The sequence below is a fragment of the Hermetia illucens genome, chromosome 3, assembly GCF_905115235.1.
Source record: "Hermetia illucens chromosome 3, iHerIll2.2.curated.20191125, whole genome shotgun sequence".
NCBI classification, from domain to species: Eukaryota; Metazoa; Arthropoda; class Insecta; order Diptera; family Stratiomyidae; genus Hermetia; species Hermetia illucens.
Window position 1 is genome coordinate 150,207,996 of NC_051851.1, and position 26,765 is coordinate 150,234,760.

At 42.5% G+C, this 26,765-nt stretch overlaps 1 protein-coding gene across 1 annotated transcript in view; it reads right to left on the reverse strand.

Annotated features, from left to right (window-relative positions):
- Nucleotides 1-19,072: 19,072 nt before the first annotated feature.
- LOC119651151 (nipped-B protein) overlaps nt 19,073-26,765 on the reverse strand; it is a 32,448-nt gene continuing 24,755 nt past the window's right edge. The window contains exons 20-26 of the mRNA XM_038054557.1: nt 26,556-26,719; nt 26,198-26,476; nt 25,891-26,126; nt 25,651-25,802; nt 24,950-25,589; nt 24,659-24,880; nt 19,073-20,016 (exon numbers count right to left, since the gene is read on the reverse strand). Of these exons, the coding sequence (XP_037910485.1) occupies nt 19,861-20,016; nt 24,659-24,880; nt 24,950-25,589; nt 25,651-25,802; nt 25,891-26,126; nt 26,198-26,476; nt 26,556-26,719 (1,849 nt within the window). The 3' untranslated portion in view covers nt 19,073-19,860. The remainder of the gene's footprint in view (nt 20,017-24,658; nt 24,881-24,949; nt 25,590-25,650; nt 25,803-25,890; nt 26,127-26,197; nt 26,477-26,555; nt 26,720-26,765) is intronic.

Here is a 26,765-nt window from a genome sequence, read left to right on the forward strand (position 1 = left end):
CCTAGCTTACATTCATCGTCGAACCACCCGTTCTGACTTTTCTTGCGACTGAGGCCAAATGCCTATGTGGCAGCAATGATAACGTTGGTTATGAAGATCATTTGTTGATGCTTCATCTCCAGGATTTCTGTTGATTGCCGTTATTACGGCATCCATTTCCCTCTTATAGGTGTTTTGAAGGGCTATCTTGTGAATGGCTTCGGTATTCACTCTCACCTGATTGTCAGCAGGGACTGTAGGTGGTGTCGTAATTCGAGCTCGGAGCACCATGCCAACAAAATAGTGGTCCGAGCCTATATTGACCCTCCTATATGTTCTGACATTCATCAAGGGTGAGAGGTGCCGGCGTTCAATCAGCACGTGGTCAATTTGGTTAAAAGTGTCGACCGCTTTCCGCATAAACCAGGTACTTTCAACAACCATTTCGTGCGATATTGCTAACTGAATAATCCGCAGTCCGTTATCATTTGTATTTTTATGTAAACTATGGGAAGCCGACGTATCGTCTGAATACGGGCTCCTGCCCTACTTTACTGTTAAAATCCACAAATATGATTTTGATATCATACTTGGGACAGGCTTCGAGGATCTGCTCAACTGCCTCGTAGAAGGTATCGTTCTCCGACTCTGCAGTCTCCTCTGTAAGGGCGTGAACGTTTATGAGGCTTATATTTCTAAATTTGCCTCGTAAACGCAAAGTGCATAGCCGTTCGCTTATATTTTCAAAGCTGATAACAGCAGGATTCATTTTTTGACTGACTAAGAAACCTACTCCGAGCACATGGTTTACTGGATGGCCGCTATAATATACGGTGTAGCGACTCTTCTCCAGGAAACCGGTCCCTCTCCATCGCATCTCTTGCAACGCTGTTACATCTGCCTTACATTGGGACAGGGTATCGACTAGCTGCTCAGCAGCATTCGGTCTGTACAGGGAACGCACCTTCCATGAGAAAATGTGCAAATCCTTAATCCGTTGTCATTGTCGGGTTCGTCGTTGTAAAGCCTATCCTGTTCGAGGCTCCTTCCGTGGCTTCATAACATCGGTTTTTCGTACAGGGTTGTCAACCCTAGCCAACCCCCAATCTGGAGGACGAGTTGTTACATTTTGTCCGGTCTTTAGACGCGGGAGACCCGCCTTCATCCGTCTGCAGTTTTTCATGAAAAAAGAACTCCCAGCCATCACTACGTGAAGGCGGAGATACGGTTTGGTAGTAGAGCTGTTGGTGTTGTTTCAGCAGACGTTTCCCAGGGTTTATGCTCCATCGTGGGTACTGCTACTTCAATTTTCGCCTGAATTTAATGCTCCCTTAAGCATCATAGAGTGTCGGTACCATATTAGAGTGAAAAATCGAATATGGTGAAAGAAAATATACACCGAGAGAGTCATACATACGCAAAAAGTGAGTATAATTTATATAAAAGCAAACTTGTTAGGACTGATGAAGGGAACAAGTGGTTCCCGAAATATCGGTATTTGCAAGAATAAATATCCACACGAACAAAAAAGAAACAACAAATTTTTTTATTATTTCAGATAATTAATCGTTGGAAACACCGCATAATTACACTCAGAGTATAATTTGTTTTTTCCACCGAAATAGTTAAATGGGTTGAGGAGTATGGGAATTTAAAAATTTGTGACACACGAAATCTATGCCTAATATGGGGATGCTGATGTCCGCAAGAATGAAACACCACGAAAACGTTCGGCGGAGTCCGAGACTTATGTTACGTCCATCTGCCTTTAGTCATAGGTGCTGATGGGAAATGGGTTCGCGTCCGCCGAACTCAAATTTTACGGAATAAGGGTGTTCGGACGGCGTACAGGGAGAACTGACACCTCACCGCCCGTGTCGACCAGGAAGCAACGTCTGCTTAGGAGGGCCGAAGATTGCAAGACGACGTGGTATTGCACTTCAGGTAGCCGTCGCCGAGGCACCCAGTGAATCTAGTTTTTCGTTTAGCCAAATGTACAACCTGTGTTACATTTAGTCGCATTAGCTCCGTATTTCCGATGGTACCAACAAACCGTCGAAGTCGATGAGGGTCCCGGCTAGCGACTACCCGAACGCTCTTTTCGGTAAGCAGACCTGGACCGTGATGGCGATCGAGATCTACCTGCCGAACGCAAAGTACCAACCGTCACCATCGATTTCAAATCCTCCACTACCCAAGTCGTGTCCCGGGAAACCGCGACCACGGGGTACGCGTAGATCTCGTGCACCTTGTCCGCTGTGCCGGACAACACCTCTAGCTATCTTGAGTCCGCGCAGTCCAAAATGGCGCGGGTGCTCTCCGGTAGTCGTTGAAGCCAGAGGGGCTTCAGCAGCCCAGAGTCAACCTTATCCCCACCCAATTGCATCACTTTACGAAGCAATTGGCTGAGGGTATGGTCGCCTAAAAATAGCTCATTCAGCAAGTGAAATAAAGAAGTACGGGGTGGCATTACATTTTCTAGAAGAACCGCTTAATTTTGTCCAGAAAGTAAAAAAAAAATGCATCAACATAAGCATTGGAAATTCTACCATTATTAACGAGGCTACATTAGGTCAGATTTGTTTGGTTCACGTATCTTTACCACACCCTAAAACGTCATAGAACATAAATGGGCCAATGTACTTAAGATTTCTTTCCCACGGTTTTAAAGCTCTCTTTTATCTTTCTACTGTATCGTATCCACACCGAAATTCTTTGATAACCATAGGTACGTAAATCAATCCCATAAACTTTCGTATAATTTCTACTTTTAATGAGCGCCTTCTTCCTCAACTACTACGTTAGCCTCAAATACAATCATTTCCTTCCCAACTAGAGTATAAATGTCCTTACATTCCAAGTATTATCACTATAGTCAATTTTCCCCCATTTTCAATTTACATCGCGCGTGCTCTTCTCCCAAGACTTCACATAACGTAAATGGCCCTCCATAGTGCTTGTATACCTTAATTTTATTGGCCATTTCGTGCCACTCCGCAGGATAATGGGGAGGAGTTTTGTATTGTTGGTGGTGCACTTGCAAGCACTTCCAGACGGTCCTTTTTTGTACGTCGCTCCTGCTGAAAGTTTCAAAGTGGTTACAAATAGAATTTCAAAGCAAAACACCACTTCTTTAATTCCCACTGATATTACATTCGGTTTCACACCTTATTTCAATAATACAAATGGGTTTGCGAAGTTTCGGCACACAAATATCGGTCGGGACGGGGTGGGGAATCCCCTTCGGGCGAACCGTCCTCCGTAGGCTCTGTTGTTGTCTGATTGAAGATAAATATGTTTGAACTGGGTAAACATCGGATGGAGCCAAGGAGGTAAGTGCATTTCTTTAATTGATGCCGAAACACTCGCTCCCATTTACAATTCAATTATCAATTTCCATGTCCTTTACGGCTCTTGTCCTCATTACATACATTTGCGAGCGCACACACTTCTACAGTTCTTCCCGGAAACCCCTTTCCCTCGTGATCCTGGTTTTATGATAATTAAACAGCCAATCGATGTGCTGATGCGGCCGGCCATTGTGGCAGCCAATGCAATTAGTTAATTTGAATGCAATTGGATAAAAGTGTTGAAAATAATAACTAAACGGTATAATGGTGGAGGATTATCGCGAAATGTGCACGGATAATCAAGTAAAGTATCTGGAGCAGAATATTAAACAGCAAAATAAGTGCTTTTGAGAGGTTTTGATTGCTTTTAGTAATTTAAACGATTAAAATGAAAAATTTGAGAAAATTAAAATTAAAAAAAAATTGAAATTGTTAACTTCTCGAATCCATTACAAGATAAGTACTATGACTATATAACGACCTCTGATTTATCTCCTCTAGTCTTCGCTGTACTTCAAGTTAAACGAGCTATTTGTTTTTAAAGATCTATCTGGAACTCTTTTCAACTTTTGCAATGAAAATATTACCGATAAATTAACAGTTGATATATGAATATGGTTGTCTAAATATGTACATATACGCTATCGCTGATGGGTTGCTGAAATATGCTTCAGCTCCTTGCAGGTCTTCCTGCAAAGTAAACACTCCTCCACTACTGTTCTGTGCCATGTGATTCTAGGCCGACCCACTCGTCGTCCACTCTAGTATAGTGGATTCTATTGTATAGCATAGCCAGCACTGTAACGCTTTCTTAAAGTGTGACCTACCCACTGCCACTTTCATCTTATAATCAAAAAATCCTGTACCGGGTCGCTAACATAATCATTTGTTGAAGGTTGTGTCAAGCCAGAGTACACGACGGAGACAGATGTTAATAAAGGCTTTGACCTTTCGCGTAACAGAGACGATCACTTTCCATTTGCAGCTTCCACATAATAGTACAGAGAGGGTACTTCGGCTGTTTCATCATTTCCAGCGGAAGCAGAAGCTCACAGCATCTAAACTAAATCCAGCAATTAACACACAGGGGAAGCAGTAAAACGCAAGTCGACTATATTCTCATAAGACGCCATTTTACCACCGTCACTGATTGCAAAGCAGTTCCCTATGAGTCCATCGCACCACGACATCAGCCTTTTATTGCTGCCTTATGAATCAAGCTATCGATAAAACAACGAGAGGAACGCGCTGGCGAGTCAACGCATTAAATGGTGGCGGTTTCGTCAGAAGAAAGAAGAAATGATCTCACTTGCGCAATTATCAACCACTACAAATGTGGAAGAATCGTGGAACCAAGTTAAATACACGATCCACAAAGCAACCTATGCAACCTTCGGGGTCACCAAGCCAGGCAGCAGTTCATCAACAGAAATACTTGGCTTTGGAATGACAATGTCCAAATGATGGTGCTTGAAAGGAAAGGCCTCTAACATAAGTTCCTCGATGATAAAAGGCTAGCCAATTGGCAGATTGACAGAAATGCCAACCGGGAAGCAAAGTAAGCGCTGTCAGCCGATCGGTCTATTACAAAGCCTTTACGATAAACTGGACATTCGGGATGGCGAGGGAAATCTGTATCGACTTGTCAAAAGCTCACACCAACGCACACAGGATATAAAACACTTGTGTTGCGTTAATGACAACAACGGTACTTTACTTATCGACCGACGAGCCGCGACGGATAGATGGCGAGAATATTTCGAACAAATTTGAACGGAAAAATTTGTTCATCCTCCATTGAAGTCGAGGAAGTAGTAAAACGAATGAAATCGGGGAAAGCAACAGGAGCTAACGGCAATACATCTGAGTTCTTCAAAGAGAAGAGTTAGGTTCCAATACTGTGGCTCAGTGAATTCTTCACTAAGGTTATTTAGGAAGATAAACACCATCTCACTGCCAATATGGAAAAGAAAAGTATTCAAATTACCATCCCATGCGAATTTTTAACAACCTTATGCGCGAAATTGTTCAAATAACCTTGAATCAAGTCAAGTTTGTCAAGAACTGCGAAACTTCTAACGAACTTCACGCTACCCGGTTACAAATGGAGAAACAGCATGAGAAGCATCGACCTATCTAGGTTGCACTTTAGGATCTGGAGAAAGTGTTTGACCATGGGTTAAATTGCTCTACCACGATCTGAAAAGTAAAGTTCGAAGTGTGGTGGGTGTACCAAAACCGCTTCGTGGGTCTGTCGATGTTCATCAAGGAAGCGCCCTCGCACCACTCCTCTTTGTTTTTATTATGGACACTGTCACTGCACTATTATACATTGCTATATTCAAAAATGATCTCGAGCAACTTATTCAGAAATGGGATGATCGCTTCATGCAACATGGTGCATGCAGTGGCAGTGACCTGCCCAGAACTAAGCAATTTAAATATCTCAAGTCAACGCTATCAGCCAATTTAGAACTGCGTTATGAAATTGCTTCACACATTAGCGCTACCTGAATGAAGTTTCGTATGACAACTTGTATTCTTTGTGATCTACGTATCAGGGAACGTCCGAAATCTAAAATTGACGGCAGTATCAACCGCCCTCTATGGTTTTGAATATTGGCCGACTTGAAAAGACAATGAACGGCATCTTGCGGTAATGGAAACGAAGATGTTGCTTTGGACTAGTGGCGTAACATATCTCGATCACATCCGAAATAAGAACATCTGCGATCGATATGGGGTTACACCGATCATGGGAAAAATCGTGAGAGAGGCCTCTTTGGTGGAATGGTTACGTAATTCCCGCTAATGAGGCTTCTCTTCACAAGATTGATCTGAACATCGAAGTCGATGGTAAACGACCAATATGCGGGCCGAAACAACGCTGGCTTGATCCGCTAGGAAAAGCCCGGCGACTACATCCGAATCAAGCAAATGAAAATGGAGCAACCGATCACGACAAGCCGACATCGCTTGTGTCCCGTTCACAAAAGCTAAAGAAAAAGAAGAAATAAGTTGTCGCTACCTACGTGTACTCTGCAACATAGCAGTTCATTCGACGACATTTTGAATGTAGAAATGCACCGCTTGCTGAGCTTAACAGTGTTGCCTCAATTTCTTCCCAGGCGTCGTCGGTACCACAGGCGTCTTTAAAAATGAATAGCCTGCGAACAGTTGCACCCAAAGCCCCTAGTCGGAGCTTTCATCTGCATTGCCTTCGTACATTTGGGTTGCTTCATCTGACTCTGCATCACCGCCATTACCTAGTTACGGATTACTGATGATCATTGTTTATGCGTCTTTGCTTCGAGATTAGCATTTAACACCTTAAACGATGATGAGGTATGCCGAGCGCAGATTGGGGTATTTTCCATCTCCTCTCGCCTGTATTAAGTTGACACTTAGTGCCATTTTCCTTATATTGTGAGAGTCGTGGGGGTCTGAGGACCAAGCTACTAGAGCTTCGTTTAACCACGGCTTTAGTATAATATCCACGGTGTAACTGAGACGTGTCCCGACTCTAATATGCTCCTGCCCTCGATTACGGCCAACAATACTAGTACCATACCTAAGTCGCCCGGACTGACTAATCCCCCGCCTTTGTCTGCCAGGCATAGTGCAACTATTAAAGATCACACCAACCCGACAGTGTCCCCAAGGCAAATTAACAATCGCCTTCGTCCTACTGTCGCTGCCTCGGCTCGTCGACGGCCGCAATCGGACGACCCCGTACAGAACGTTGCCTCGCGACCGAAACAATTATTCGTGTCGAGGCTAATGTACTCCACCACTTCCAACGATATTCTGGCCTACATCAGAGGAAGGCCAACTCAACCCTGTGACCTCTCTCATCTGTGTAGCGGGCGAAGGATGGCGAGTGATAGCTTCCCTCAAAGTGACATATCCCCACGATTTCGATGGTATCGCTCAATCTTCCTTTTGGGCAGAAGGGATGTTCATCAAGCCTTATCGGAGGACTAAAATATAATAATAATCGTTGGCGCAACAATCCAATAGGAAGACTAAACTTCGAAAAAATTACCGGCCTGCCTGTTCATAATTTAAGACTTTTTTATCAAAGTGTTGGGACTTGAGGGACCAAACTGTCGTGACTGGATGGTAGGATTTTAGAATCCGAGCTCCTCGAAGGTTACTCTGCCTTTTGTTGTGACAGAGACTGTGCTGCGGTTGGCAAGACAACCGGCGGAAGTGCCCTAATAGTTGTTAAGTCTGCCTCCGTGACGAAACCACCTTTTCTTTCTTCTCCTCTACCTACGATTTTATGACCATACGAGTCATTCCGCCAAACGTATCCCCCTTGATCATATCCTGTCTATATTTTCCCTGCCTCAGCCCGTCTTCTCTGTACGAAGATTCAAATTGATCGTTCTGCCATACATCTACGTCATAAGACACACAAATTCAATTTCGATGCTACGGATTTTGTAGTCTTGAATAACTTCATTTTAGCAATTGAGCGTGTCCTCACGTTTTGTGATGTACTTGGACAATTTCTTCCTTCTTTCGTTCCGTTCTCTTGTTCCTCTCTGTGGAAATATCCTGTTTGGTTTACCGCTGATATCCATGATGCCCTGCTTACAAAACACCAGTCTCTATTGCGATTCCGCCGTTTAGCTGGTGTCAAAGATGGAGCCAACTTTATAGCCTTAAGGTCGTCCACTAAAATTCTGATAAAGAAAGTGTACTTGCAATATATAGCAGGGATTGAAACCTCATTTGGCGTCGAAAATTTAGGCCATTCTGGTCAGACGCTCACACTTCTTGCCTTTTGGCAGCTCCTCCCGTTCCTATTATTAATTACTGCCAGTTCTCCTGAATCTGCATGTCAGCTTCTCCGAGATCATTTTTCTTCAATTTATTATTCTACTCCTTCGTCCAATTGCAGAAAGTGTGGAGAAGAAGGCCAACTTATAAGAGACTGTACTGGAGATCCACGATGCAAATTGTGCAAAGGGAAAAGGGAATAGACGACTGCCACGTTACAGGTTACAGACTATGTTCCTCCTAGTACAGCATTAGCGTAATATGAGGAGATGCTAGACAACTTCGTGTTGGACGCTAGAGATCACAATCTCAAAGTCATTGCCGGCGATTTCAATGCGTGGACTTTAGACTGGGGAAGTCGAGTGACGAACACCAGGAGTCAAATGCTGCTTGAAACCTTCGCGAAGCTGGACAGCGTACAAGCCAATGCTGGATGCGTGCCCACCTTCCGAGGCAAAGGCCTAAGCTCAATCGTCGATCTGACTTACCTCAATACCTCGTTGGCGAGAGGGATGGTCTGGCGGGTGGGTGAACAATACACCCACAGTGATCACCAGACCATCTTTCTCGACATCAGGAGCAGAGTGAGGCGGCAGTCAAGTGGGCAACAAAAAACGGAAAACCGAGGATAGCTGGGTGGTCCATTGGAACTTTCAAGGAAAAGACATACCTGGCAGCTTTAGAAGGAGGTTATGACTCGAAGGGAACCGCGCTCAAAAAAGTGAGCCAGTTATGTCAACGGGTAACTGAGGCATGCGACGAAGCCAAATTACTGGTGGAACCAGGAAATCGCGCAGAGAGAGCATCATGTCTGCGAGCATGGAGGCTTTGTCAAAGGACCAGAGGGAAGCCAGAACATCAACAGTCGGAGAAAAAATACCGTGATCTTCGAAGTAGCCTTAAGAAATCTATACGGGAAAGTAAGTGGAATTGCCGCAAATAGTTGTGCCTTGAAGCAAATATGAACCCGTGGGGCGCTGCTTACAAGGTTGTAATGAACAAGATTCGTGGACAAAAATCACCCCAAGTGAAGTGCCCGCGAATCTTGTTCAAAATAATCGCAATTTTTTTCCCACAACAAAGAGAAATCGGACTTCACTTAATGGTTGAAGAGGACGTCTTCTCAATCCCCATTGCTGAGGAACCACGTGGAGATCTGCGAACGAATTGGGGACAATAAAGCTTCTGGATCGGACGGGATTCCGAACAAAATCCTGAAGTTGGCTGCTAAAATCAGGCCTGCATGATTCATAAGGACATTTGAATCGTACATGGTCGAAGGAGTTTTTCCCACTCAGTGGAAAGACAGAGGTTGGTTCTGCTACCGAAGCCCCAAAAACCACCTGGCGCACCCCCTTCAAACCGCCCTATCTGTCTTTTAGACACTAAGGGGACGATGTTTGAGAGGGTGATATACAACAGGCTGCTTCCGTTCATCGAGCTAGCGGGAGGTCTATCAAAGCGGTAGGATGGGTTTCACAAAGGGCGGTCCACGGTCGATGCCATTGCAATGATCGTAGTTCTGGTCCGGGAGGCATCGGCCGCTGGTAAGTGCTACGTGGTGGTGACGCTGGATGTCTGGAATGCCTTTAACTTGGCTTACTGGGGTGAAGGGCACCCTGGCTAAACGAGGTGTTCTTGGTTACTTAACTCGGATAATCGAGATTTCCCTCTCGGAGAGACTTTTTTGGGACGAGACGGACGACCGAAGGAATATGTTGTGACAGCAGGTATTCCCCAAGGTTCCGTACTGGAGCCTCTGCTGTGGAACATAATGTATGACGGAGTGCTCGGTCTTCGCGTGCCTAAGGAAACAATATTGATTGGCTTTGCAGGCCAGGACGTGGAACTGTATACAAGTGAAGCCATCCAAGCCATCAAGACATGGCTCCAAATGGTGAAATTGAAGCTAACGGAAGATAAGACAGAGGCGGTGCTTATTACCAATCGCAGGAAAAACAACATAGTCAAAATCCGGGTTGGTAATCTCGGAATTGTTTCAAAATCGATCATTAGATACCTGGGAGTAATGATCGATGCCAAGTTGAGCTTCAAGGGGCACCTGGACTATGCGCACGGATGATGCCAAATATTGAAGGGCTAAAATCTATTCGCCAGCTTCTTATCTCAGGGGAGGCGAAATCCATCCTATTATACGCGACTCCTGTTTGGCCGGGCGCACTGGATAACACAGGAAAGGGTAAGTTCGGCATATCGGCCAATCGGGCTGAAGGTGTGCAATGCATATAGGACGGTACCAGGTGAAGCAATATGTGTCATCGCGGGGATGATTCCCTCCCTCTAACGAATGAGGCATACTGCCTCTACTGGAGAAGGACAGTGAATCCACCGAAGTGACTGCGGGCTTCCGAAAAGTAACTAGGAAGGAGCTGTACAGGAGATGGCAGCAACCGTTGAATAATTCCGGGAAAAGCTGCTGGGCCCATACACTGATCCCGTGTATTGAGAGATGGGTCGAACACAAGCATGTGGAATTAAATTACCACCTAACGCAGTTCCTTACGGCACACGGTGGATACAGGAAATACCTGCATCGCTTCGAATGAGATGAGTCCCCAGACTGTCCCGAATGCGCCGCTATACCCGACGACTCGGAGCATGTTATGTTCCACTGCCCGAGATTCGCGAATGACCACATAATTTCCTGGAGAAGATGCTGATGTCCGAAGCAAACTGGGGTGCGATAAACGGAAGAGTAACTGCTATACAGGAGAAGTCGGAGGAACTGAAACGAGCCAAGAACGCGCGACACACGCGTGACTTACTTGTGCTTGTGTAACCCAGAGCTCTACTCGCGAATTAATATAATACTTCACGGTGGTTCCGCTTGTATATGGGCGAAGAAGTGGGTGAGAATCCCACTGCTGCAACCTGGCGCAGCTGCGTCTTTTTAAGATTTCCACCTCCATCCATAAAAAAAACACTGGTGAAAAAATGGCACACTTTTCTCTTGATGCTCAGAAGTGGCAAGGAGCTAGACGAGGCAGCGGCCCTGCCGACCGAATCAACACCAAATGGCCAAAGACTTTGTGGCACCGGAAAACGCTGCATTCACATTGACTTGCTAGCCATGATGCAATAGGCGATCAAATCCGTGTTTGCATGGGAACTCATCTGAAGTACCTTCGGCCACGCAGCCTTATCAGAGGTTATCATATGTCTCTGAAGAATTCATGGGGCGTGGATTCTCGGGCCAGCTATTTGCTTATCGCGAAAGGAGTCCTTTGGCACTCAAGCGTGGAGTTTCTCTGTACAACTCGGGAGCCGTACTCGTTACTTCGGTAGAGACTTCAGGTAGGTGTTGCATTCACCAGTTTAAACGCTGGACTTGCACCCAGTATAAACTGGTACCGTTGAGTTTATCACAGCGAGACTTTGGTTGTGGTCGTAAAATCAATTCGTGTCTTAAGAAGACCATGGGGTAAGCCAACATAGCCGGCACTCATGTGAATCCTCTTCTTTTCGCTTGCACGGAGAACCCCATCTTTTCCTTGAGTGGGGGATTTTTCAGTCTTTTTTTTTGGCACAAAAGCTTAAAAGGAATTGCCCAAGTTTTGAGTAGAGTTTTGAGCAAAAAACAGCTTCAAATATTCTTCTAACGTTCTCCTTGAACTTTAACAACGGCGATAAAAACTCCTTAAAAACTCACAATACTTTCTATACCGCTGCACCCCAGGACACCCCATGAACGTCTCATAAATCATTGTCGCCCATTTACACTAACTAAAATTTCAATGCGGTTGGGAAACCATAATATAATTTGTTTGTAATTATCTACAGCCAAGTTTTGAATTTCTTGTTGAACTTAAGCCATTGCATCGCCCTACGGCTACTGGCAAACGGAAACTTTCGCCTCGTTGCACAATTTGCTGCCATATATCATGAATATGTTGCACAGTAAATCTGCAAAGATACTGTTACGCCTTATAATGGTAGAATGAAATTAATTTCACTTAATTGTCCCCATTTTCTCAGCAAAATATGCAAGAATTTATGATAGTGACAATGTGAAGCTTTGGTAAATACAAAACATGGAGGGCTTTTAATTCAGATGCATTCCAGAAATAATTGAATTTCCGTTGAAAATTGCGGATGCAAGTATGTATGTTGAATAGATGTCCAATTATTGCCAAACATAATATAGAAAAGATCCAGTTTTTGTTGAAAAAAAGCCCAGAAATAATTGAGTAAATGGGGACATGCCATTATAAATACCGTAGATAGAAATGTCCTTAAGCGGGGAATATATTTATATCGTACATCAAATATATCCTAAATTCGGATAACCTTTCAAGACCAGTATTTGCGGAGGAGCTACTCATGTTGTTCAGGAACCATGGAGGCAATGAAATCAAGCGTTTGATCACTGGTCTGATAGCAGAAAGTAGAAAATGAAAGTTAATTATAATTCTAGAAAAAAAATTAAGAAAAAAGTTCATAACCCCTCCCCTCCCTGGTCGTACGCCTTTCGATATTCCTGTGAGGCTCTTTATCCACAATAATGAACAGCTGAACACTTTATCCACGATTCATCATCATCAACGGCGCAACAACCGGTATCCGATCTAGGCTTACCTTAGTAAGGAACTCCAGCATCCCGGTTTTGCGCCGAGGTCCACCAATTCGGTATCCCTAAAAGGTGTCTAGCTTCCTAACCTACACCATCGCTCCATCTCAGGCAGGGTCTTCTTTTTCTACCATAGATATTGCCCTTGTAGACTTTCCGGGCTGGAACATCCTCATTCACACGGATTAGGTGACCCGCCTACCGCAACCTGCTGAGCCGGATTTTTCCCACAACTAGACAGTCATGGTATCGCTCATAGATTTCGTCGTTATGTAGGCTACGGGATCGTCCATCCTAGGGGGCCAAAAATTCTTCAGAGGATTCTTCTCTCGAACGCGGCCAAGAGTCCGCAGTTTTTTTGCTAAGAATCCAGGTCTCTGAGAAATATATAAGGACTGGTAAGATCATAGTCTTGCACAGTAAGAGCTTCGACCCTATGGTGAGTCGTTTCGAGTGAAACAGTTTTTGTAAGCAGAAATAGTGTCTGTTGGCAACCAACAACCGTGCGCGGTTTTCGTCGTCATAGCTGTTATCGGTTGTAACTTTCGAAGAGAAATCGATTTAAATCTTGCATCTACTGTGGATGATACGGCAAGCCATCGTAACATATAGATACGGACATTCAATGCATTAAGAGCAAAGCACTAAAAGCGTTCATTAATTTGTCTGTTGGCTACTGCTGTCGTTCCTCCTGCTGTGGACTCCCTATTTTCCTATTTTTAAGGTTTTGTGTGGGGCAAAGCCTTATTAAAATCGATTCAATGTCTGTCTGTTGATTCGTCTGTCACATTCGATTTACTCGGAAGCGACTGAACCAATTGTCACAAATTGGTGAACAGGTGTGATCTGTGAACCCTTTCACATATGGCAAATGGCCATTATGTTGAGTTTGAAGGGGGCTTCCCATACATGCGAAAGTTAAGTGTACATTTTCGGTATATGGTGTATGTGAGGTATCAAATGAAAGGACTCGATTAGTACTTTACGAAACTGATCTTATTTCTGATATTGGATGAAACATAGGGGAGTGAGGGTTCACAATGTGTGCCCCAAAATTCATCTGAAAAATTTGAAAAAAAACACAATGGTGCACCTATTCGAAATCTGTTCGAATAAGGTTAATAATAGCATAGTACTATATTTTAGAAATTTACCCAAAAACCCCCCTTAATTTCATCATAGAAGTACAAGATCTGGCATTGGTATAAGGGATAATATAAGGCCCATCTTTGGAAAGTTTGAATAAAATCAAACTATTATTAACAAAGTTATTGGCATTGAACCTTTCGCATTTCACTCTAAGAAGGTCATCATCATATAAAGTGAAATTATATGAACGCGGTGGTGTCCATGGGGTCGTTTTATTTATCCTCTTTTAGCGTTTTGTGCTTTATGTGCTAATTAAGTTTGCGGTTAGCGCCCAATAGGATAGACATGTATGTACGTTGGTGTCAGTAGTATTTACTTTAAGTACGTGTTAGTATGCTTTTGTGCTTAGGGTAAAGTGGAAATACGTGAAGATGTGTCAGATCAATTTGGAGAGGCAACGTTTTTTTAGGATTATAAAAATATTGATGTTTTTGATATGTATTTAGACATGTATATTTGGAGTTCAGCAATTAATGAAGGAATATTTTGCATTTTAAGCTATGTACGAACGGAAAACCATGCACAGGGAGTTCATCGCATAATATGAACGCGAAACCTTTTACTTGGAGCGCCCAGCTCCCGGTATCCCAACTTGTTTATTAATGATCTTCCCTCTTTCTTCTGCCGCCTGTGTTTACTGTACGCAGACAACTTTAAATTAGTTGCCTCTGTCCTGTTTAGGATGAACTGTGCTTCCTTCCACTCCAACGTAGATACTTTAGCGCGTTAGAGATTTGGTGAAGAAGTTGACAGTAAAGTGGAAACTGACATCGTCTGCGCGCAGGCAGAGCGAAAGTTTATTGCCCCTACTTGCTTGCGACAGTGAACTGGTGGTACACGGCCGATATCTTTTTTGAATCTGACAAAATCTGATTCTAATGAAGAAATTATTGTACCAATATTTCGTAAAAAGAGTTCGTGGAAATTGTTTGAAGGAAAAGAAAATTTCTGTTTAAGGGCATTTTTTTCGATAAAAGATCTAGATAAATTCATTTCTTATAATAATAATAATCGTTGGCGCAATCCATATTGGATCAGGGCCTTGAAGTGTGTTAGAGCACTTCATTCAAGACCGTAACGGTACACTACAGTGTACTGTAGGAGGCAATGTGGTCAGCATTGCGCTCGACCGAGACTATTCCCTGATTTGACTCAGGTACTCATTCACAGCTGAGTCGACTGGTATCCGACGTCAAATCACGACACAAATTCCACTGCCACCAGTGAGATTTGGACCGCAACCTTCCATACAACAGCCTAGTGCTCTAACCACTCAGCCATCCAGAAATTCATTTCTTATAAGATCTACAAATAAGTTCTGTCGGTTTTCACTTGTTTTTTATTCCATTGAACCACATTTCCAAACATTCATCGGAAAGCTACTGTCAATAGGTACAAACGTCAGTATAAATTATTTAATTGAAGTGTAAACAACAATACTTTTTTCATAAACGAAAATGGTCAATTTTGTATCAAATAATGTGTTTTTGCGGGGAGTTCTACTTCATTATTTCAATATGAGGAAAAAAACAACCGAAAGTCATCGCATTTTGGTGGAAGTTTATGATGACCATGCTCTATCTGAGCGAACGTGTCAGAGGTGGTTTGGACGGTTTAAAAGTGGCGATTTTGACTTGGAAGGCGAAGACCGCGCCGGACGGCCAACAATTTTTGAAGATGAAGAATTAGAGGCATTGCTCGACCAAGACCCATCGCAAACGCAAGAAGAACTTGGAAAAACACTTGGAGTCACTCAGCAAGCCATTTCCCACCGTTTAAAAGCAATGGGAATGATCCGAAAGGTCGGAAATTGGGTTCCGTATGAACTGAAGCCAAGAGACGTCGAACGCCGTTTTTTCACGTGCGAACAACTGCTCCAACGACAAGAAAGGAAGGGTTTTCTGCATCGAATAGTTACTGGCGATGAAAAGTGGATCCATTACGATAATCCCAAGCGTCGGGCAACGTGGGGATACCCCGGCCATGCCTCATCATCGACGGCCAAAGCGAATATTCATTGCGAGAAGATCATGCTGTGTATATGGTGGGACCAGCTGGATGTGGATGGACGGGCAAACTCTACCGACGTCAAATGATGCGTTCGAGCCGCGAACTCAAGAAAAAACGGCCGCAATACCAGCAAAGGCATGATAAAGTTGTTTTGCAACATGACAATGCTCGTCCACATGTTGCACAGCCCGTTAAAACATATCTAGAAACGTTGAAATGGGAAGTCCTACCCCACCCGCTGTACTCTCCAGACATTGCTCCTTCTGATTATTATTTGTTCCGGTCGCTGCAGCATGGCCTGGCTGACCAGCACTTCTCCAATTACGACGAACTCAAAAAATGGCTCGATAAGTGGATAGCGGCCAAGCCGGCCAATTTTTGCCGCGGTGGTATCTATGAATTCTCTGAAAGATGGAAGAAAGTTGTGGCTAGCGATGGGCAATACTTTGAACAATGAATGTATAACCAATTTTTCACAATAAAGCTTCAAATTTAACACAAAGACCGACAGAACTTATTTGTAGGCCTTTTAGTTTTACGAAAACTCACGCTGAGCCACATCATGTCACCTGACCAAGCTGCGCCTCAACTTATGTCCGGCCCAAATGTCAGATGTGTCACTCGTTTAAATCCTGCCCCTCTCTTCTTCCTACTTCTTCTTCTTCAGTCTTTGTCCCGTTTAGAGAAGGGATCGGCTCGTCTTCGTTGGTTTTGCCATTTAATTTTGTCAAAGACCTAATCTAGATGCAGTCGCGAGGCTTTCAGCTTACCATCCAACGCCACCGTTGTTTCGATGTTTAGATCAATCTTGGCAAATAAATTCTCTTTAGGACAAATTACCTGACCATAGACGCATCTCTTGCAATTTTTCCACGATATGTGGAACTCCATATCGATCGCGAATATCCTCATTTCGGATGTGATCATGTCGTGTTACGTCACTGGTCCAACGTAGCATCTTTGTCTCCATCACAGCAACACGCCGTTCACTGATTTTCCTTTTCCTAGTGTAAAGTGTAAAAACCTGTCAGCTATGATCTCCTTCCTGAGTGTTGCCTTCGACGACAAGCTTCATTCCACGTTGTTGACATCATCAACCGCGCTTCCAAAATGTCTGATTTTATCTTAATTCATCTTAATCCAACCCTCCCTCGTTAGAAAAATCCTCAAATTTTGCTCCGTAATTTGGTTTCCCTTCCGCAACTGTGATTGCCTCGTTCTTGAAGCTGTACAAAGCAAACTCAATCGATTCAATTTTTTAAATGAATTTTCCTTGTAGATTATCTTTCTCGGTTCCGCATGGTCAATTTCCCATACCTGCAACAACATCGAATCTTCCTTGCTACGTCTACAAATCGCGCGTGTGTACTTTCCGGAATTCTCTGCAGCCAGAAAGATTTTAGCAGCTCCGTGCCAACTTTGTTACCACCCAAAAGCTTTATTTTGCGCAGCAGGTGGCTTGGTGCACGTTCACCAAATGTTGGTTTCCACCACCAAGCGGTTGATCAACTTATGCTCAAGGTGTGTGGTAACCTGAATACTGGCAACGAGACATCATCTCTCCCATACATAAAAAGGAAGATATCACGAAATGTGGCAATTATAGAGGTATCACATTGTTGAGTACCATCTATAAGATATTCTCCGCTATCTTCCTAGGTGCGATAGCCCCATACGCCCAGAACATCAGATTTTCTCTCTGCGACAAACGATGGAAAAGCTGTTGGAATATGGGCATTAATAGCACCATCTTTTTATCGACTTTAAGGCCGCCTATGTTAGCATAGCCAAGGTAAAACTGTACACGATTATGATAGAATTAGGTATCCCGACCAAATTGATAAGACTGACCAGGCCCCCCCGTGACCAATTTGCGAGGCCAGACAAAAGCCACAGGATCACTCTGGAGACCATTCGACATCAATAACGGACAAGGAGATGGCCTATCGTGCATCCTTTTTAACCTTGCCCTGAAAAAAGTGATCTGTGAAGCTAAGATAAATGCGAGAGGCACAATCCTCTTTAAGTCCACCCAAAAACTGGCCGCGTGCGAGAGTAGAATAATTTTTGGCCACCTACATGAGGATGGACAATTCCGTAGCCTACATAACGAACGAAATCTATGAGCGATACCATGACCGTCTAGTTGTGGATAAAATCCGGCTCAACAGGTTGCGGTGGGCGGATCACCTAATCCATATGGATGAAGATGATCCAGCCCGGAAAGTCTATAAGGCCAATATCTATGATAGAAAAAGAAGGCGAGGCATACCCTGCCTGAGATGGAGCGATGGCGTAGGTCAGAACGCCAGACAAGCTTTTAGGGATATCGAACTAACTGGACCTTGTCGCGAAACCAGGGTGTCTGCTTTCCACACAAAATTTCGTATCAGAATATTTGCAGGTGTAGATGGCATGTTACAAACATAATTCTGAGTATCCAAAAAGACCATTAAACATATATCCTAATTGCACTGCAACAGCGAACATTGTTCTCTAGTTATCGAAAACTTGTTCCATACTTTCCAAACTTCTCAATAGTTCCAATTTATGGATGTTGGTAAATCAAATTTGATAATATTTAATCTATTTGTTCACTTTAAATGAAGTCGTAATTTGACTTACCTTAAATCCAAAATCTATGGAAGCTTCGTATACCCTGCGGCCCTCGGTTTATGAAAATGTTCGGTAAATGAAAATCTTGCGCTAGAGCAGATATGGTGTCGCGCCTGTCATCCAGAAGTTGAGAGAGAAGCATACAATCATATCATCCGCCCTGATGACAACTCGCTAGGTGCAATTGGCTTGAACATCCAAGTCGATAGAAAATGCCCACAAGCCACCCAAAAGAACGGTGATTCGGCACGCTGCTTTAAAAAACCTTGGATTCTATGCAGACACAGCATGCGAGTGAGAGAAGTAACGAAACCGAATCGGACGAGCCGACCCCGCTACCGAACTGAAACTGTTATAGTTGAGATCAATGGCGTGATTTGGAGATCGATTTGGTTGATTGCTGTTTCCGCTGTGATTGAAATGCTTCTGTCTTGCAAATTTTCAGCCTCGTGCCCGGTATCCGCCAGTATATTGCCACCCAACTATCTAGTTTAGAACATATTGCAAATAACCACCAACGAAATAAATTAAATACAATTTTCTTACTTTGAAGCGACAAATCCTAATCAACGGAAACTACTCTTTTTCGACAATGAAACAGTATCGATGTATTATTATTTATCATATTTCACATGAAGTTTACAACTTAAATTTTCAGAAAAAAAAATCTTTCTTACATTTTTATTTTTCATTGCTGTCTCTTTTATCATATACAAAGTTATAGTTTAAATTTTTTGTCCTTTCTCTTTTTTGTGTTTTCTGTTTTTAATATACTTCTTAATTACAAATAAATATTATTTATAATTATGAATACTCACAAAGAATCTATTCCATAATAATATGCTAAAGAAACGAAAGATTGATTCAATGTAACTCCATAGTTATTATAATTATAATATTTTAAAGCTAAAATGTTTTAGATAAATATATGTATATTACAAGGACTTCGATCTTTATCATGATTTCTAAATTATCATTACTATAATTACTAGTTTTATTTGCAATGACCATACATGTATATGCGTGTGTGGATGTGTTCTTTTAACTTATCCTTAGATAACATTTATTTTCATTTACAAAATTATATTACCTTTACCTTTTCATTTTAAATTAGTAAAAATTTTCATTTTCTTCTTCTCTCATTAAGTATAGTCTTTTTTCTTATAGTAAAATGTTAAATGTCTTATCCTTTTATCGATTTTTTTCTTTCATCTTTTTCTCTTTTACATAGATTAATCTTAAAACTACACTTGAAACTTAATTTCTTATTTACATTTGCATTGAGTGTAATTGATTTCTTTTTTAGTTCGAGCTAACCATTACAATTTTTACAACAAAATGAAAGACATTATTATCATCATTCCATATTAGGTATTTTTATTACGAAGAATCAAAACCACCACTGTAATCGCTATCTTCCTCGTCTGAGGAAATAATCTTCCTTCTTTTTCGTTTACTTCGGGTGGGTTGTTTCCGTGTGGAAGTCGTTTTCGCTGCAGATTTCGAACTTCTCGTAGTAGGGGTAACTGGTACATCCTGAAATTCATTTTTATGTTTTGGGTTTATTAGTCAAGTGGAGACGAAAAGCTTTGGCAACTTAAGTATTGACACGATTGTTTGTCTGACGTAAGAAGTTTATGAGATATCCTTTTCTCTTATTCGGAGTAACAAATGAAGCTGTAAAATCCGAGAGCTGCTGCTACTATAACGTCAAAACTAAGAATCACTAAAACTGGCTTGTACATGAAGTTATGGCCCTGGACGAGGCCGTAGAGAGAAAATCTGGCCCGGGGTGAAAACTATACGGGCTCGCTATCATTAAACTAGCTTGGTAAGAAATTATCTCTCAGTCTGGAGTACAATCTACAAGCAGCAGAAATTTTGCCCTTAAACTTTCAAATTCAGCATAAATCTTATCTATGAGAAAATGTTAATACTTACTACTATCCCCAGCAAAAACTCGCGATGCGGGAAAGTGAGAAAAAAAGTCGAGGCAGACTCCCAGCTTAGCTGGAATAAAAACCTTCTTCCTGATCACACTCCTCCGCAGACCCCACTTTATCGTAGTGGAGGAGACTATGACAGTTTACTACTATACTAAGGGTGTCCAAAATAGATGAAGATGGAGGCAACGGATTGCATCTCCCCAAGTAGTAAGGAGTCACAGACTATGAACCCACCCGCGACTTTAAGAAATCAAGTCACCACTGAGGCACGGATTTTGGAAACTTCATCACATTCTTATTCCCCCATAGAGAAGCCTGTAAAAAACATTTTCTCCGCTTCAGTGTATTCAGTGTATTGCAGTCAACCAGAAAGAATAATACAGCAACTCACTTAATGAGGGGAAATGGAAACCTGACTACGGCCGGCCTGTCGGTGAAACTATTACCTAATTCTTTGAGATAACACAAGACGAAATTTCGGTAGAAAAACATTTCAGCCGCAGGAGGGCTGACTACAGGCTTGCTGGTCAGAACCTTCTCTTCCGTCTCTACAAGGAAAAGCGGAAGAAGGGAAGCTGATGATGTAGACGCAACTGGTCTAAAACCGCCATGTGGCAACGGATCCATGCACCGTGCGTGCCACCGTGAACTTGCAAACGGGACAATTGAAAACGCTGTGAAAGGAAGCGACTCTGGCATTGCTATTCCACGAAGTGTGGCGATATCCAAAAAAATCGTAGACAAGAAAGCGGAACTTGCGGCGTTCGGTATGGACAAGTAGGTAACCCCTGTGAGATCCACACTGGATGCAGTAGATTCTTCAGTTACCAGCGATTTTCACATTAAACTACATTTATGTCTACGAACATATGGTAAAGAATAGTCAAATGATAATTAAATCCTCTTCCTATCTACTGGCAGCAAAACTGGCAACGTTCCAATTCTTTCTTTCTCTTTGTTCAGCCTAAGTAAAGGGGACTAGGATCTTCTTCGATGAGATTCCCTCGAGACTGAGAGCGTACACCCTGATGTTAAAATTTTTAGAAGCAACCATACTGAGACAATTCTGTTTCCAAGACTAGTGGCGATCAACTTACAATACCGCATGCAAAAGGAGAAGCATGAAACTTGCCTCTGCTTACTTACCCTATGATTTTTGTGTCCTCCACTGACGCTAGAACTAAGGGATCTAGTAGTGTATGCAGAATCAATTTATGCAATCCTAGAACCTATAGTGCGCCACTACGTTCTTAGGGCCAAGGAGAAGGAGAGAATTGACCTAAAAATCTACACTACAAAATCGTTAGTTGATTAGAGACTCTAAAATAAAGACTAAATAAAGTCCCACTGCTAGATCACCTGGTCATAGAATTTAGTCTATTGCAGGGGAACAGTCTGTAGAAATCCTAGGAAAACGAATTGAACAAAGTTTAATGTACTTGTTGGCGACTAAAGACTCCTTTGGCGAAAGAAGATCAATTAGAAACTCTGAATCGTACACTTTTTTTGGGAATGCGTTTACGTACAGAGTGTTGACTCCGGAAAGAGTACGCCGTCGGACTACCAACTACCAATTTCGGGCTAACCCTCTCGCTCTCTCGGCTTTGGGAGCCTTCAAGGGAGGAAGAGGTCCCTCCGTCTGTCGAACTCAATCTTCCGCACAATTAAAAGACCGCGAACATAATGCACAACACGATTCTATCGCTCCTCAGCATCTCTCGGACAATGTTCTCTGAAAAGAGCTCCCCTGTGTCTGCATAAAGTTGCTGACGAAAGCCGTCCCACCTTTCACAACAGAAACAAGTGTATCCAGCGTTGTCCCGCACTCTATTGCAGAAAACACAATCGGGAGATCGCGCCTTCCTTCTCCTTGTACAGATAAGACTAAAAACCTCCATGCCCGCTTGTTGGGTAAGAAGTAATCAATCTCACTATGCATTCGGTTGAGCCACGGATCTAAAATTGTCGATGAACCACGCAGTTCATCTGCCTCTTGGGTCATTTTGCCAATAGAGTTGCCACTCGGTAAAAGTGTGTTGGCGTTCTTCACGGACAACCACCTCTCTTACGTTTTACACTCCTTAGCACGATGGGCTTTACACTCCTTAGCAAGAAGGGCAAGGGGGATCACTCACACGATCACCATCACGGTGGTTTCTCAGGCAGATGCCTTTCGCAAAGTTCCCCGTCTCTGTACTTGAGTTAGGCGCTTGTCACGGGCATCAACCCATATTTCCACGGCATAGAGCAGAAAGGACTACGTTGCTTCCATAAAAAGACGTTTCCTAGTAGATATAAGGCCCCCAACATTCGCTATTGGCCGACTCAGGGCCGAAACTCCAGCAAGTATTTAACTGGTAGTTTTGACCCTATAGTGAACTCGCCGATTAATATGGGACGCAGGCTCGGGATTCTCTTTCCCGTCAAGATGACTACTTCGGTTTTTTCCAGCGCCAGGCTGAAACCATGAACAATTGCATTAATATGCCAAGTGTATCGTATACTTTTAGAGTGCTTTGAAGAGGCTTATCTTATTTCCCGAGGCCAAAGCGACAAAACGGTTTCATGGTGGGACCGAGAACTGTAAAGACAGGAAATCAACTAGGTTTCTGGATCGTACTTGCAAAAGCGATAAGAATAAAGACTGGTTAAAATTTTTGAATTCACGCCGTGATAATGAGAGGCTCGTCAAGCCTTTAAAGGGAGGCTTTAAAAGCATACTGCAAGAAACTGGAAGGAGAAAGGGAGACTTCCAAGCTGTGCAGAGTCCTTAAAAAGAATGAGTCAGCCAAATTCGACCAGATGGAACTTTCACGAACCCCAGAGGTCGCTCCATGTAGACTCCCTTGGTTCTAAACCACCCGAGAGAACAAGCGTCGGAAGTGGGAGGGAGAGAATTGGCGATTTCTGCAAAGCTTCAACATGAAGGTGTTGAAAGATGAATTAAGATACTGCAAAAGCGATTTTTACCAATGAAAACGCGAGAGCTACTTAATTATCCTTTGAACACTTTAAAGTACCTGGCATAGATGGCATCTATCCAGCGATGCGAAAGGGTAGCACTTAGAGCAACTTCTAAAAAATATTTTTTGAGGATGGGCCACGTGTTTATCTCTTAGCAGAAAATTAAAATAGTTTCCATAATTAAGCCTGGGAAAGGTGACTATTCAAATTCAATGAACTTCAGACAAATCAGCTTAACCTGATTTTCGCTGAAATGTCTGGAGAGACTAGTTGAGCATCACATTCGTGAGAAGACGCTAAGATCGAACCCACTAAATGAAACATGCTTGCCAGCGTAGAAATTCCTGTGAGTCTGCTTCTCACTCTTTGGTTTGAAAGAACTCTGAAAAGCGATTATTCGATGGGGGCAGTGTTCACAGGCATTGACGGGTCGTTTGGCTGTGCACCTTTGCAGAAGCTCTGTGATTCAGTCAGCTGTTGATAAAGCTTTAATTAAGTGGATCTATGCTTTGCTAACGCAGAGATTGCTGTATCTTGAAGTGAGTGTTGATCCCTAACTGACAAGCGACGAAAGACTGACCTCTACGGGATGTGCTATCGCCACTTCTGTTGAGTATGTAGATTGCTTCACTACTATGCGAACTACAAAATCTGCCAATACACACTTAGAATAGAGCCAGGCGGACTCGCCACCTAGCAGAGGAAAATAATATTAATTACGATACCGCCGGTCTGTCCCTCTACAACGCACAAAACTTTTAAAAGATAATCAGAGAGAATATCGGTAAAATATGCTTAGAATGTACAGTTAATCGTAATTTTTCGATAGCGTGAACCTGTGTGAAGACCTCGCACACACCGACCTTTCTCAGGTTTGTTACTTCAAAAGATCATACGACGTCTGTCCCCTTCTCATAATCACACCGACTCAAATCACTTTGTCTCCTCTACTTGAAATTTCAAAGAATTCTGCCAAAACCTGGCACGCGAATCACCAAATCTTGAACAAAAATCAAAATGGGATCGAAATGTAGTCCGAAACAAAGAAAAATCCGCTAATCCATTCCTTCACATCACTAATCGAAACCAGAACAATGCCAATATTGACATGCGCATTCGCAGCTTCACAAATGAAACACATACATGGTTGCTACTACTAAATATCTTTGCAGAGCAACCTAACTGTTCTCATTTCCAAATCAATACTACTGACTTTATAGCTTTCGCGAATATTGCAATACTATAAAATATTAAAAACCAACGCCTACCTTAACTGGAACTACTGTTGCTGCCGGCGCCGGTGTGAGCGAATTATTAATATTATTTACATGACCAGTCGCATTGTTCTCCTGATCGTTTGCTTCAGAATTGCCATTCGTATTTGTTGCATTCGTCTTTGGCGTTGTATTTACTGAATTATTCAATTTTTGTTTATCTTCGTCCTGCGAATCCGAATCTTCAGGGTCAAGTTTAAGCATCAGTTGTTTGAACTGCAACAAGATATTAGCACGATTATTATAGTGTTACCAAGCTCCGGAACCAACAAATTTGATACTCACGTCTAAATACTTGTCTATCAGATCTTTCTTTTCCTCCTCACTTATGTCCACATGAACAATATGCTCCTTTTTAATCTCATCAATTGTCCCTTTCGGATCAAACTTAGGAACTTGTTTACGCGATATAGCCTTCTCATATATTTTCTGTGGCTCTGATGGTGAGTACCGGTTGACTTTACCATCCGTAATACCATACATATCTTTCAAGTGCTGCTTTAAAAACAACAACAGCATACAGCCTTGTGCAGCAATTATACAGCGCTGTAGATCCGTCGTATCTTCAGGCAATCGACTATAAATATTATCTTTATCCTCGTCGTCATCATCGTCATCTAGTGGATTTCGTTTTTCCTCAGGAATATCCATAGGTTTTAAACCTTCCTTAAAATTAGCTAATAAATTCGTTCCAGTCACTGATATCATTATATCTATTTGATGGATTAGATAGAGCGGCTCATCCTGGACTGCATAGGGAAAATAAGCCAAATTATCAGCCAAATACAGCATTTGACGAAGAGTGGTTTTTTGATCATCAAATTGTTTCGTAATTGTCTGTACGAGTGCTCGTCTTTGTGGCTTAGTATTTCGTAACAGTGTGTACAAGAAATCATTCATTGCAACTGCTTGGTCTTCTCTGATGCTGTAATTTGGAACAAAGAGTATTATTTTGTGATTCGTTTGGAAGAAAAGTGATAACATACGTATAGCCGCGAACGATGCGATTCTCTCCACGCATTTGCAGAATTTCTTGAAGCACAAAGGAAAGGTGTAAGCCCACTTGGACTTTCATATTGACAAAGCCCGAATACGTTCGATCAATGTCTTTGAGAAGCGAATCGGCAAGATGGGCAACCTGTGGGCGTATTTAGTGAAATGCACACAATTAAGTGGTATTTTTTTGAAGGATTGGTGCGATTTCGCATAGTTGATTTCATACTTACATCCGTTTTTTCATCGGTACTCAAACAAATAAGATACGGCACCATTCGAACAGGATGCACTAAACCTTGCCTTAAAACAATTTGTACTACACGAACAGCCCAAAGACGCACAGTCGAATCGGGGTGTAGAAAGCAATTGAGTATTTCGGTTAGATAGAGTTGAATAATTCTACTCGCCATTCCCGACATCACATCATTCATTTCTTTTAGATCCTCAGTTTGTGCTTGCGTTTGCCCTGTATGCGAAGAAACAAGCGATACATGTTAAAAGATCAAAACGCAACAAAAATATTCAATTGGTGCTTACAGTCTTTTTCCTTATTGTGCATAACCATCTCCGACTCCGTCAGATACATCAAAATGTTCCTCATAGCAAGTGTTTTGACGTACGCTTCAACAATCGGTGATGTTAACAGTTCACGATATAAATCCCGTAGTATAGGTCGTGTGAGATATTCATCATTTTGTACGCAAAAAAATCCTATAGACACTAGTGCTTGCTTCCGTATGTCGAAGTTCGAACAATTCATGAAGTACATCAAACAATCGAAAACTTCTTCACAAATTGTTGGGGGTAAGCCGTCAGCTATTATATGGAATATAAAACAAAAGGAAGGGGTGATTCAGTTACATTCATCGCTAGTACAGACAAAGGAGATATATACCTTCACCTTGACCGAAGACTTGAGGATTGTTAAAATCAAAAAATCGCGTTAGTATCCCTGCTGTGTATAAACTCCGCCTAAAAAGCGGCTGATAAATATGTTCGATTGGTAAATTGGGATTATTCACCAAGTGATCTCGACTATTGGCTAAAGTTCTATAAAATCTGTAAAAGGTAGATTTCCATCCAAAATTAGATATCGAAATAATCA